Source organism: Arthroderma uncinatum (assembly GCF_011692745.1).
Source record: "Arthroderma uncinatum strain CBS 119779 chromosome Unknown scaffold2, whole genome shotgun sequence".
Lineage (NCBI taxonomy): Eukaryota > Fungi > Ascomycota > Eurotiomycetes > Onygenales > Arthrodermataceae > Arthroderma > Arthroderma uncinatum.
In genome coordinates, this window is record NW_022983864.1 from 1,000,122 (window position 1) to 1,013,437 (window position 13,316).

The 13,316-nt window shown below is 50.8% G+C and overlaps 5 protein-coding genes across 5 annotated transcripts; 2 read left to right on the plus strand and 3 right to left on the minus strand.

Annotated features, from left to right (window-relative positions):
* Nucleotides 1-91: 91 nt before the first annotated feature.
* GIQ15_02250 (mitochondrial 54S ribosomal protein YmL4) lies at nucleotides 92-1,105 on the minus strand (the record flags this gene model as incomplete). The annotated part of the gene is made up of 3 exons (XM_033549667.1): nucleotides 92-310; nucleotides 524-690; nucleotides 754-1,105. The coding sequence occupies 3 exons, from the start codon at nucleotides 1,103-1,105 to the stop codon at nucleotides 92-94; spliced, it is 738 nt and encodes a 245-aa protein (XP_033406828.1).
* Nucleotides 1,106-2,524: 1,419 nt separating this feature from the next.
* On the plus strand, nucleotides 2,525-4,174 carry GIQ15_02251 (NOT2 family protein; the record flags this gene model as incomplete). The annotated part of the gene is made up of 5 exons (XM_033549668.1): nucleotides 2,525-3,095; nucleotides 3,146-3,219; nucleotides 3,285-3,472; nucleotides 3,666-4,020; nucleotides 4,082-4,174. The coding sequence occupies 5 exons, from the start codon at nucleotides 2,525-2,527 to the stop codon at nucleotides 4,172-4,174; spliced, it is 1,281 nt and encodes a 426-aa protein (XP_033406829.1).
* Nucleotides 4,175-4,487: 313 nt separating this feature from the next.
* Nucleotides 4,488-5,052, minus strand: GIQ15_02252 (thioesterase; the record flags this gene model as incomplete). Its single annotated transcript, XM_033549669.1, has 2 exons — nucleotides 4,488-4,895; nucleotides 4,978-5,052. The coding sequence occupies 2 exons, from the start codon at nucleotides 5,050-5,052 to the stop codon at nucleotides 4,488-4,490; spliced, it is 483 nt and encodes a 160-aa protein (XP_033406830.1).
* A 665-nt stretch (nucleotides 5,053-5,717) lies between these two features.
* GIQ15_02253 (RNA polymerase II accessory factor) lies at nucleotides 5,718-7,228 on the plus strand (the record flags this gene model as incomplete). Its single annotated transcript, XM_033549670.1, has 2 exons — nucleotides 5,718-6,380; nucleotides 6,446-7,228. 2 exons carry the CDS (start codon nucleotides 5,718-5,720, stop codon nucleotides 7,226-7,228), a joined length of 1,446 nt encoding a protein of 481 aa, XP_033406831.1.
* A 1,549-nt stretch (nucleotides 7,229-8,777) lies between these two features.
* On the minus strand, nucleotides 8,778-10,842 carry GIQ15_02254 (developmental regulator flbA; the record flags this gene model as incomplete). Its single annotated transcript, XM_033549671.1, has 3 exons — nucleotides 8,778-8,924; nucleotides 9,007-9,194; nucleotides 9,267-10,842. 3 exons carry the CDS (start codon nucleotides 10,840-10,842, stop codon nucleotides 8,778-8,780), a joined length of 1,911 nt encoding a protein of 636 aa, XP_033406832.1.
* Between the last annotated feature and the right edge of the window lie 2,474 nt (nucleotides 10,843-13,316).

A 13,316-nucleotide genomic window follows, 5' to 3' on the forward strand; every position in this document is an offset into this window, starting at 1 on the left:
CACAGTGTATGTGTGCAGACGAAGGTTGTTATACATTTGTAGTATTGTACAGAGGGAGAAAGGTAAGAGCCATGATTCATGACACCTGGCTTCATGCAGATGCAGTGGGTTGACTTCTAGCCTTTGCTCCATCAGCGTTCAGGTCCTCGACCGGCACCTCTTCGGGCATCGCGTCCTCCTGTAGCTCGGCGGTTTCTAGGAGTGCATCCTGCTCCGGTCGATAACCGTCGTTGTACAGCTCACGGGCATCTGACCAGGAGTTCCACCGCTCTCGTAAAACATGCTTGATGTTGTTCTGTGTGGCCACGATCTGTAGTTCATGTCGAGTTAGCATGAGGCTACCAGGATACTGAGTAGGAGCAAGTAATAAGGTAGAGAAAGCAATAATCAGAAAGAAATTAATTCCCTGTTAGAATCATGTCGAAAGGGGTTTAAGCGGTCCCAATCGTGACTCATATCGGCGAGTGAAATGGGGTTCATCATAATGGATGCTTTGGGTGAGAGATAATAAAGGCCTTCTTACCGTCTTGTCCCGGTCTTCGGCCTCGTACTCGCCGTATCCAGCTTGTAGTCGGTCCCGTTCTAAATTGGATGTTGCAATTCGGTTACGTTCCTTCACACACACCCACCAGAGACAATGCAGGTCGTCCCATGATTTCTGGCGTAGTTCCTGGACAGTCCAAGAGCGGCCTATACAATGTCAGTAGGCTGCCACAACTCAATTGAGCAGCACAGGCTGAAAGAGAGCCATACCGTGTGCGTGTTCCTGCTCTGGAGTAGGAAAGTTCTCCTTGTTTGGGAGGAAGAATCCCCAGAGGCCGTGGTTTGGGTTGACCTCACGCGCCTCGTGCCTCACCGGGTCTTCTGGCGTTGGCAGCGGGTACTTTGAGGCAGCCAACCGATGTCTGAGACCGCTTCGATGGATAGCAGAGACTCCACGGAATTTGCTTCGGTCTTGGAAGGATGGGGAGGTTGAGAATTTGGAGGACTGCGAGAGGGTTATGAAGGGGGAATAGAGAGCGGGAGCGAGGAAGGGAGGAGGCAATTCGGCCAGCGAAAGCCCTCCATGGCGAGCCAATTGAGCAATTGAGACCTTTGGACGCATTGGAGCAGATTGAAGGAGTTCGATCTTGCTTGTTTGAAGAGAAAAAGAAGAATTTGAAGGAAGGAAAAAAAACTCAAACTGCGCTAAAGAAGGTAGTGTGTCATGTGATATCATGTGACCATCCCTGCAAAGACGAGAAGAAAGAAGAAAGGAAGAAAAGAACAAGATGATGAAGATGAAGATGAAGAAGAATATGATAGATTATAGATACTTCTAATAGTGGTTGGTTAGTTATAGAAGATAGTATTTCTCTATGTAGGAGGGATGACGGTGGGATACAGAACTTGGAGACATCTATATGCCTATATCCTATAAACGTGACTCTTCAGCAAGACTGTAGGTGGCTTCAGTCAGCTGGCAGGACTGTAGAATAAGATATATACCTATAGAATATAAGTGATATACCTATATCAGCCTAGATGTAGATACTTGGTAGTTTTAACAGTACAACACCCATTTGAAGATGGTCCGTGCATTTCGCGCTTGCTGAGCCAAAAGTCCAGCATCAACTCAGCCATCCTCAAGCTTGCAGAACACAATATCACCACCAGCAGCTCACAGATATTGCCATTGACACTGTGTTACAACTCACTTTCAGCCCCTTAGCACCGCGACCCTAACTTATAACCAAAACCTCCTCCAGCTTTTCCCTACCGAAACATCCAGCAGGTGGAACACGAGCTCTACCCATCAGCATGAATCGGCCAGGTGAGATACTCTTTATATTGGACATTACCACTGGGACAATCTATAAGATCAGTCTCAAGGCTGTATCAAGACAGTCCTTAATGTGCATTCAGCTTGCTAGCTACATTATATCTGCGGCGCTGAAATGTGCCACCAAATGATATCTCCGCACCCAGATGATACCTGCTGCATGCTATATATCAGATATTGTGTCGCAGGCAGCTCCTAGCTATACCCTAAGACTTTCTTATGACATATTTAGCTAATGGCTCTCTTTACTATTCTACAGGCCCGGGCCAACAGCCTATCCGCGGGATGTCAGGCTTCCCTACCCAGCAACAAACACAGAACCGCTCCGCAAACACCACACTATTGTCTGGACGGCTACCTAATAGTCAGATTGGTGAGGACAAGGGAATACCTGCGCCTACAATACTCTTTACTAAATTATTATTTCCTTGATAGGCGGCACATCCGCAAACTGGGGCTTTGGGGTACCTATGGGAGGAACGTCAGGACTGCAGAACAACCAGCAGAGGACGGTGAATCCCATGGGCTCATTTGCACAAAGCGTAGGCGGATCTCAGCCTGCTGCTCCTCTTGATCTCTCGTGAGTTGCACGCATCTCTCGGCACTGTCTTTGTCCTCTTATATCTCTTTTCTTCACCTTTCAAACAAGATGCTTCACTTGCAAGCTTCAACCTCCCTTGCACCAGTGTCGAAATCCTCAACATGAGGGCCGATACGAAGTTCGGCTATGCCGGACACCTCTACAAGGATATTGCGGATGAAAACGTGCTAACTCTCGATCTTACGTCTCTTAGCGAATTCCCCTCCCTCTCCAGCGGTCCGCAGCAGAATGTCACTCCAACCCCTGGGCAAGCTATCTGGGGCAGTGCCGGCCAGCGCACGATTCAGCAGAGTCTTGGACAGAGGCAGCCACAGGCTCCCGTACCTCCGCAAGCTCCCTCGAGAGAGTCACAGATCCAGGCTCAGCAATCGCAACCTCAGTCGCATGCGTCCCATGACGATCAGTTCCCCTCGACAACGCAGTTCGTCACGCAGCTTGATGATTTCCGGAATGGCGTTCAGGCCATGGGACAAATCTCGAGTGGAAACCAACCGCAAGCCGGCAACGTTGACGACTTTCCACCCCTGAGCAAACAGTCTGATCAGAGCGGGGCGGTTGGGAATTATGCCGGTTCTATGGGATTCCCTGGGTTCTCTACTCAAACGCGTTCCTCACTCGGAAATCAACAAGACACGGGTAGAATAGCTTCACCTGGAGGTGCCGGTGCATCTGGTAAGTGGTAACAGTCTAATCTAATTTGTTTTGATTATATATGCTAATAGGTTCCAAAGGCACGTCAGTACCGCGGTTACCAATTGGGCAGAACCAGAATGGTATAATTGGGCAAGATCACGAGGTAACTATATGATGTTCGCTCCTACCTATCTTCAGACGCGTTCCTTAGCTAACTAGACATGCAAGGACAACACTCAATCATCCATGATGAGCCAACGCGGCATTGACCAGATGCAGCAGCAGAGCGCAAGCCAGATGCAGCCCTCGCGCCAGCAACAGTCACAGGCGGATAACGAGAATCATGACCCTTCACGGGCTAGCCAAACCACTGAGCAAACCCCCCTCTCTCAGATGAGTGAGCAGGATCGATTCGGGTTAGCCGGCCTATTACGAATGATACATAGTGACAGCCCAGACGTTGCGAGTCTTGCAATCGGTCAAGATCTAATGAGCCTTGGATTAGATCTAAATCAGCCAGAGTACGGATTCCCCGTTTGTTACGCGTTTCTAAACCAATATGGCGCGCGCCGTGGTAGCTGCTAACCATTTTATTCCATTTTTGAACAGACCGTTGCATCAAACCTTTGCATCTCCATTCATCTCATCCAATGTGTCAGTTCCACTGCGGCCAGATTTCACGCTCCCCGGCTGCTACAACGTGGCCAATGTCCAGCCCCTGCAAAGCCGTATACCCAGCTTCAGCGATGAGACTTTGTTCTACATATTCTACAGCATGCCACGTGACATTATGCAAGAGTTAGTCGCAGAGGAATTAATGGGAAGAAAATGGCGGTACCACAAGGTTGAACGTGCATGGCTGACTCGCGACGATGCGTACCCAAGTCCTGTCGAGGTGGAGAGAGGTATCAGCGAGCGCGGCGTCTACCTGTGGTGGGATACCAACACATGGAAGAAAGTCCGAGTAAGTGAATATCTATTAGACAGCTTTGAAATATACAGCAGCTAATCTAACCATGCTTCAGCGCGAGTTCATTCTACGATATGCTGATCTAGACAACCGCCTCGACCCCGGCAGAAACTTTGTACGAGGAATGCCATTCCCTCAAACCACATGAGAGGACCAAACCACCGGAAAGAAGAGAGAACCTGAGAGTTACGAATGTGTATGATGATTTCAACTGCATGTTTCCTGGCCAGATACTCATCTGAGGATGATTAGCATCTTACCAGGCTGAAAAAGGGTCGTACTATAGGAATAAACTCTTGTAGATAGCTCAAATGAAAAAAACGGCTTTGAACGACTGCATCCACCGTGACGCTATATGATATTCTCTTTATATAACAAGGGCACCTCCAGAATCCTCTAATATGTATCCTCTATAATATGCCTGCCCGTTCGATCCCATGAACCCATACCCATAAACCACATCACAGCACCGCCGAAGCATCCATCGGCGTGCTAGCCTTATCATGATCGCCCAAGACAAGTACCTGGTTCGTATCCGTCCGACGAATATCAGCTTTCAACAATGCCAGTCGTTTCCCAGCCTGAACGAGTTCACAATTGATAGAGATCTCCGTCCCTTCTGGCGCAGGGCGGAGGAAAGTCATATTCAACGACCGACTAACGCCGCCCATGGAGAAATGCCCGCCCATCCCAAGCAGTAACGTCGTAGTAGCGACATCGACCAGCGTTGTAGCACACCCGCCGTGCAAATTGCCTAGTCCATTGCACATTTCGGAGGCTACTGTTGCAATATATGTGACGCGGGCTGGGGGGCCGTGGCTCGCAGAGCCAAACCGAACATGCTTGCGGAACAAGTTACTGTCGTAGCCCTGGGGAATAGTAAGCATAGAACTGCTGTCGTCATATATATGCTGTGCGCAATATACCACGGAGGATGACCAGGGGACATACGATATTTCTAGGATTCAGGACAATGGCATCATACATCTCCTTCATACGCTCTTCGAAGTCATCCGAGCCCGCCATGGTATATAATTGATAGCCCGACAGATATATACAGCAGAATAAGCGATCTCCAGGCAGAAACCAGAAAACGAGGTCGTGGTCAGCTCCTTCGTGTTAATTTATAGAGCTACCCAGGGCAGCCGAGGTTAGAACAGTTCTAAGTTCTTTTCTATATAAGCCCCGTCCCAGCAATAGTCCATAGAAGTTATTCAGGTGGCCATCTAGCACAGAGTAAAGCAGTACGGAGTAGATATCTCTGAGCTGGCCAAGTGTGGAGATGTATCAGCTGCGTGCGCGTTGAGCAGGAGATACATAACTATGGCTGCTCAGGGCTAGTGATGACTGCTTCTTTCAACATATAGGTTAACAGCACACTCAAACTGACCCATATAGCATGAAGAGTAGTATCTATCATGAAGAGTATCCCCGAGTACAGAAGAAAGAAGAAAGAAAAACTCGAGCTTCAAGTCGAGCAACACAAGCTGTATATCACGTGACTGATATTGTTCACTTTTTGCGAGTTCAAAACGAGCTTCAACTTTGATATCTCCAGCCTTTTAGCCAGAACAGCTTCAACACAGCGCACACTCAGCACATTATACCCTCTACGGCCGCATATCCTGTTACGATACCTAGACTGCAAGTGAAGAGGAGAAGGAGACACCCAACACACCTTGCTCGCCAACATGGCGAGCTCAGACCCAACCATCTCCGACTCCCTACTCGCCCTCAAACGCGCACTCTCCTCTCCATCCAGCACACCGGTTCTGACCACATCTCCCGATCTCTCAACAGACCAAGCAACAGACGACATCTCCAAAGCCACACATCTCTACCTGACCGAGCCGATTCCGCAGACCATCCCGCTCTCGACCCCAACGCGCTTCGTCTCGGCGGCAGCCAACCAAGCGATTGATCTGCGAAGTATCTATTTCGCGTGGCTGAAGAAGGATGTTGCGATTCCAGAATACATTGCCTCTGCGCAGGAGGTGAATGATGCGCTGGCAGGGTCGGCGAAGGTGTTGAATCTTGTCTTCGTTGAGAAGGTGGATTTGATCAGTTGGCTTGAAGGAGCGTCGGATGAGAGCGAGTATATTAAGCCGTTTGAGGGAGGGGTGGGTGCTGGTGATTTGCTGGTTGATTCTGGCGCGGCGGCCAGCGCTGCTGCTGCAAAGGATGCGGATGTGTCTGCTGGTGCGGCGGCGGCGAGTGCACCGAGTGCGGGAGTCAAGGGTTCTGCGGCCGGTGGTAGGGCAGCAAAGAGTGTCGATGCGCGGTTACAAGCTATATACAACGGCGAGCGCAAGCTGGGAGACAGGAATACGGTCCTGAGAGGAATTCGACCAACCGTAAGCCATTCCAATACGGCTGGACAGTCCAATTGGCATGTATAAAGCTAACAAGCAGACATTAGGACTTTTCGCATATCCGCAAGACAGCAGAGCTATTCCTAGGCCGTAACCGGTCTCGTCCACTCGGCAGCAACAAGGCAGGCGGCAAATCAGCCATCCTCCCCACCCCCGGAGCAGGCTCTCTCTCTAAGAAATCCCCCGACTCCAGTTCCTCCTCATCCCGCCGACCCAACCCCATCATTCTCGTCTCTCCGTCCGCCTCCTCACTACTACGCATGTCGAACATCAAGACCTTCCTATCAGAAGGCGTCTACATACCACCAGACCATCCCTCCCTCTCGAAATCCACGGGCTCTAACCTCCTACACCTCTCACGAAGCCTACAGACGATACCTGACGCGTCTCGATCGTCCTCGACGCCATCAACCCACCCCGGCGCCTCCTCGGCTGCGCGGAAACCCACCCTCTTCATCCTCGTCGATAGCACGGCCGACTTCAAGCCTGATTACTGGAACAGAGTTGTGGCGGTGTTTACGACGGGCCAAACGTGGCAATTCAAGTCGTATAAGTGGTCAACGCCGCAGGATCTCTTTAAGCATGCTACCGGCATACATGTTGGGTGGAGGGGAGAGGAGCCGCCGCGGGAGGTTAAAGGGTGGGGTCGAGGAGTACGCAGCTTCGCAATCGATAGATGGGATGAGAAGAGCGCGAATTTGAACGGCCCTGGTGCCGTTGGCGGTGCAGCTGCCAGCGGAGCGAGATGGAGAGACCGCGGTGTTGTCGAGGGCATCTGGTCAGCTATCGAAGAAGGCATGAAAGCCCGCGGATGGGGAGGGTCAAAGTAGGCCCCCCTTCCCCCCTGGTCATCGTTAGTATCTTCAGCATCCCGTCAGGCCGGTTCTCCATGTGGTTTTTTCCTGATCTTTTATTCCAATTTTGTATTCTATTTACCGGTCATGTCAGGTCAGGTCGTTGCTGTATTTTCTTCCTCGTTTTGTTCGCCGGTCATAGAATTAAGCAGAGGAACTGGATACCAATGAAACGCATCCTCGCGCACGGCTGACGTAGATATCATTTATTACAACGTGGAACCGGCTTCAGCTGTGCATGAAGGTAGAGACTCCGCATCCCGTATAGCAGCCGCATATATTAACCGCCAAGAGGAATACATCAACACTCGCCACTTTCTCTATCCCTATCTCTATCCCTATCTCTATCCCTATCTCTATCCCTTTCTCTTTACCTTTCTCTTACTCCGTACCTCTATCTCTTTATCTATCTCCCTCCCTACACACATATATACAGCGTATATATATACTCTCTCTCTACGGGGTATGTGTGTATGTAGTACGTGTGAGCGGGAGGTAAAGGGGCTGCAAGTGCCGAGCTCGTGGCCCATGGAATGATCAGCGACGATCGCGACCCGAGCCAGTAACTCCAAGCATCATCCATGGAACCCGCAAAGTCGATATACATTCAATACTTCCCTTGCTCCATCTTACTAAGTTCGTAATGCCATAACTACAATACTGAAGTAAATTTCATAGCCTCGCATGTAAGGAAGGCAACGCAAGTGGAGCACAACTAGAGTGAAGATATGGTATATTTTTCTCATTCATGGCCGTCGCTTCGCTAAGGGGGACATGATGGTGCTGTGCTATGCATGCGATGAAAAGTGTATCAGATAGACCGCCGCCAGCCTGCTATAAACCGTAGAAATAGACCGAGGAAGTAAGGTGGATGTATAGAGGGAGGTATGGAGGTAGAGGTGGAGGTAATAGATATTAGCATTAACGAGCGAGCGAACGAAGAAAACGAACAAATGGAAAAGAGTAAATGGTAGATAGATAGAAGTAGATACGCCATCCAAATGCTTTCTTTAGTATGTCATCTCAGTAAGTAGGAAACCTCTCCGCCAGATCCAGATGTAGTAGAGGTAAGAGTAAGAGTAAGAGTAAGAGTAAGAGTAAGAGGTAGGGTATGTATGTATAAGAGGGAAAAGCGACCAATCGCTCAAATGTCTATCACTAGAAGGAAATAGAAGGTAAAAAAGGATATAATAAAGAGAATAAAGGCATGACAATGAAGATGAAGAGAAGAGGAAATTCGTAAAGTCGGAAGAAGAATATTTTCTAGAAGGCGGATGCGGATGCGGATGAGAGGAAGAAGAGATGGAGTCGAAGATGCAAATGCATTGAGTCGGGGATATATTTTTTAGGTTCGCCGTCGCCAGTCGCCGTTACCGTCTATGGTTTTGGTCGCGGAGTGAAAATGTCAAGTCAAGCCATTATCTATTGAATGTTGCTGTTTTTCGTGCTTTTTGTTTTTCGTGCGTTCTTTGGGTTCGTTCTGTTTTGCCCGTGGCTATATATATGTGTTCGAGCTGGGTTCTATTCACGGTCGCGTACCCCGACTCATCGACCGTTCAGGCAAAAGGGTAGGCGAATATGACCTTCCGCTTGTCGTCGGGTTAAGGTCAAAGTCATGTTCCTGCAAAACAGCCGCGTACTTCGGATCCCGGGCGAATTTCGGTACAGAGTCCTAAATTGAAGCATATTTAGCATTTTGTTTCGGCGAGGCGAGGGTTTAATATGTAGAAAGTGTAAACTTGGTATTGGCTTACCGATGACATGAGCTTGAATACGGATAGTTGCGCGGCTTCGAACAGCTGGACGACGTCCATTAGGGATTTGACCATCGATGCGTCATCGCCTACTGCGCGGGTCATGCGGCTTGCTAGGCTGTTGCGTAGGGCGTGGTCGATATTTAGCTCGCATGGCGAACCAGGTGCCAAAAAGGCGTTATACAATCCTGCATTCGTTAGTATGTGGGTGCAAGGAGGGAAAAGAAAAAAGGTAGTTGGTTTCAGGATGATTGACGTACCGTATGCACTGGCGAGAGTTTCCCGAACTGTATCCATCTTCGCGAACGCCCCCGCCTTCTCGGCCCGTCGATAATTGGCGGTGAAGTCAGACACGTCGAGGTAGAAGGACATGTTCTCCTCACAGAGCGAGTATCTCAGGAACTCTCGGAATAGTAGCCGCAGAGCGGGATCTTGGATGATGTGATGTAATCTTGCGTTGTTCGAATCCCGTGGCGGCGCTGCGGTGTTGGGAGTAGAGTTTGACGAGGAGGTCGACGAGTTCTGCGTCCGCTCCCTTGCTATCCATCCACATACCCGCTGACCGTGCTCTGACACTCCGTATATTGCGTTCTTGGTAGGCTGGAAGAGCGATGCCGAAGGGTCGTGGGCGATGTATACCTTGTCCTCGAGAAACGGCGTTATCAGACCCTGGCGGACGAAGAGAGAGGCAATCTCCATCGTCTCCCGTCGGTCTATGGTGGTGCAGCAGTCCATCAGCCACTCCATGGCCGCCTTTCCGGTAAAAGTGTTTTGATACAGTTTATCTCCAATCTTGCGTTCGCGGGCCATCTTGACGCCCACGACGCCATTGGTGTAGTCTGACACCGAGTCCGAATCTGAGGACGAAACGGACGACTTCAGGTTGGGCCCGTCCTGGCCGGCAAACCGACGGAAGATGACTTCGATGGTACCCTTGTCGTTTGAGATCTGATCGGTGATGCTATCCCGCTCCATGATGACGAGCTGCATGGTGTTTCGCGGCGAGTCGATGATGTCCATGATGTGTCTGGCGGTGATGCCGTTTCGCTGGCAGAAGCGGTGGAGGATGTTGATGCCCTTGGGAGTGAGCTGGTAGAGGGCACCCTTGAGCGGGAACTGGGAGGAGAAGCGGCCGTCGACGGACTCTATGAAGCGAGCGTCGACGAAGCGCTGGCAGACGCTCCGCGCCATCTCCTTGGCCATGGAGAAGGTGGTTGTGGTGGTAGTGGTGACGATGCGGGAGGGATCCTTGGGGTCGGGCATGCGGTTTGACTGGGAGAACTTGAGGGAGCCGAGATTGTTGATGGCCTCCTCCGCGGTGAAGGTGTGTTCGAACTTGGAGAAGCGGACGCGGTGTGTCTCGAGCTTGAGGCTGACCATGAGCGTCGAGAAGAGGTCCTTGAAGTCCCGGGTGAAGGGTCTGTCGTCGGTGGTCATGCGGAGGAGACGAGACGACGTCTGATGCATCTTGGAGGCTGGCTGGGTCATGTCGGGGGAGAGCGAGGGCCTGTCGTCGGACTCCCAGCTGTCTGGGTCGCGGAAGGGGTCCTCTTCTACCTGGTGGTGCTGCTGCTGTAGATGTTGATGCTGCTCCTGCTCCTGCTCCGGCAGCGACTGTTCGTGCTTGTTGTATGAAGTGTAGGCGAGGTTGAAGGCGGAGGAGGTCTTCTGGATGGCAATTGCAGCCAGCGAGCGTCTCGAGGCGCGGCTGGGGTGGGAGTAGACCTTGTGGCCTGGCCGGTGAACCTGGATGTCGTCGAGAGGGACGTAGGGCCGGTGCTTGAGCTGTTGGTGGTGGGCGAAGGAGTTTGATCTGTCAAGCGCAGGCCTGCTCATTGAAGTGGCCTGTGTAGAGTAAAGTGTAGAGTAGTAGTAGTTGTTGTAGTAGAGCGAGAGTCGTAGTAGTAAGTGAGTAACGAAGCAAGTAAGAGAGAGAGAGAGAGAGAGAACAGGGAGAGAAGGCTATCTGATAAGGCCGACGGGCGAGGGCGAAACAACGTGGTGGAAACCGCAGAAAGAAGCCCGCCAAGCCGGTATCGTATCAAGCCCCGGTAAGTCTCGTACCCGTATCTTTCTGCAGTACATACGTGACCGTACGCCTGACGAACTCGTGGGCGCCACGCGGGCAGAACGTGGCATTACATACATACACACCGTACCGTACATACCATACACCTATATCTCTCTACACCTACTCTACACTTACTCTCTCTCTCTCTCTCTCTCTCTCTCTCTCTCTCTCTCTCTACACTTATATCAACACTTATATCAACACTTATCCTCTCCTCCAGTGAGTACTTAATAATGATGAAACGGCTGAAACAGACCCGCCGACACCAGCCAGGATGACCATGCTACGGTGTGATCGGTGCCTGTCAGAACGTGGCCACTAGCTCTTACTAGCCTCCCCTTGCCTGGACCCTCTCTTGGCTGCTCACCCAAACTTGCTTCTTCGTCCGTCGTCCCCCGTCCTTCCGCCCTCTTATTTCCCTTCTCGCCTTCTTTTCTTCTTCTCGCGTCTCTCTGTCTCTCGCCGTCTCTCTCTGTCTCTCTCGACTTGTCTTTTGTATTGCTGACTAATGCGGCCCAACTCCGCTCCCTCCGCCCGCACGTGGTCTCACCGCCTAAGTAAGCGAGCCCAACACGTGGCTTCTTACCGCTAGTACTTTACCTACTTACTTACCTACTTACATACTTACCCCTTAACACTTACACTTACACTTACACTTAGGCTTAGGCTTCACTAGGCTTCACTTAGATACACTACACAGGCTTCACATACACAGCCGATCGAGACTATCCGGTCTGACCGCAAGCGAGGACAAAAGCAACGACAAAAGCAACGACAAAACGTGGAAGAAATCTTATCCCACGTTCTCCTTTTCCCTTTCTTTTTCTAGTACGAGCCGTCTACAGGGTAAGCGTGTAGTAATATCTTAGTGATGCTCGCCACGGACGAGGTCGTGTGCGTGGCTTGCAAGCCGTGTAAGGCTGACCCTCCCAGCGCGGAGATCAGACCTGGATATAAACATCGCGGGCCCAAAGAGGAAAGGAGAAGAGGAGGTTTAATCGGAGCAAGGCTGAAGTCTCGCCTCTTGCACTTATACATCCCTAAAAATAGTCATCTTATTCTACATATCAACTCTGACCTGTTCGATGTGTTATGTGTTCTGCAGGTCCCTTACCAGCACGCCGGAGCAGCCCCACGCCATGTATTGACCATGTGTCTTCCATGTGCCATGCACCACGTAGAGATGAAACACGCTCTCTTCCTTCTTCTCTTCTCTTCCTGTCCAGTGGAGTCCAGGCGGCTGTTTCGGACGTCCGGATCTTCAACGGCGGACAGTCGGAGGATAGCTATAAGTATAAGGAGTGTCCGGAGCTGACCGGCACAGGTGCAGGTAATGCGTTACATATCTCCGTCCTGATATACCCTTCCCCTGCTTCTGCTCGGAACTGGATCAAGGCCGACGGTCCTGACAACCTCGTTAAACATGCCTGTCTATTATTTTATCAGATGATGCTACTGGCACCCATATAATAAGATTGTCCGCCTTCCACATGGTGCCCCTGTCTCTCCTTCCACTCTTCCGCGCATACAACTATACAACTATACAGCTCAAGTATGCCATGACTCGAGACTGGTGGCGGTAAGCGTGCGCGATTTATCTTCTATATTATCTTCTCATAACTTAGTCTCTTGACTCGTGCAGAAGGCTTCGGGAGTACAGAGTATGTCATTCTAGATCATGGTTGACGACAACTTTGATAGCCTGGCCGCCAGAGCTGACATCTAACTGGAGCATCTGGTGAGAGAAGTCTGGACAACTCTACGGAGTACGTATGCAGGTATACTCTCGGTCTAATCTGCCCCGGCCAGCCCCGACGCATACTCAATGTTGGACCTGCCTATCTGGCTACGGACTACTCTCCTGTTCAACCCTGCAGTGAACTCTTCTAAAGCGACGATACCAAGAAATAGCTAGAGACCAGCAGGAGCTCCACGATTATATCCTACGTGCTGTGCGCTGTCTCGGGATGGAAGGCCGGGAGTTCAGCCTATACGTGCCGTGTTATGGGTTTCATGGCGGTGCAAGGGTGTCAGATTGATAACACGCAAATTTGTCGGAAGATTTCACGACCCAACAAGTTCACACACATATTCACCCTGCGTTGTTCTCCCTTCTTCCTCGGCTTGCAGGGCTCATCCTTGCGTCTCCAGGCCTTGGTAAACACAGACAGGGCGATAGGGCCTTGGCCGGCACGCTGAATCATCGCCGACTAAGAGCTCTAGCCCGCTCTGAGGCAAA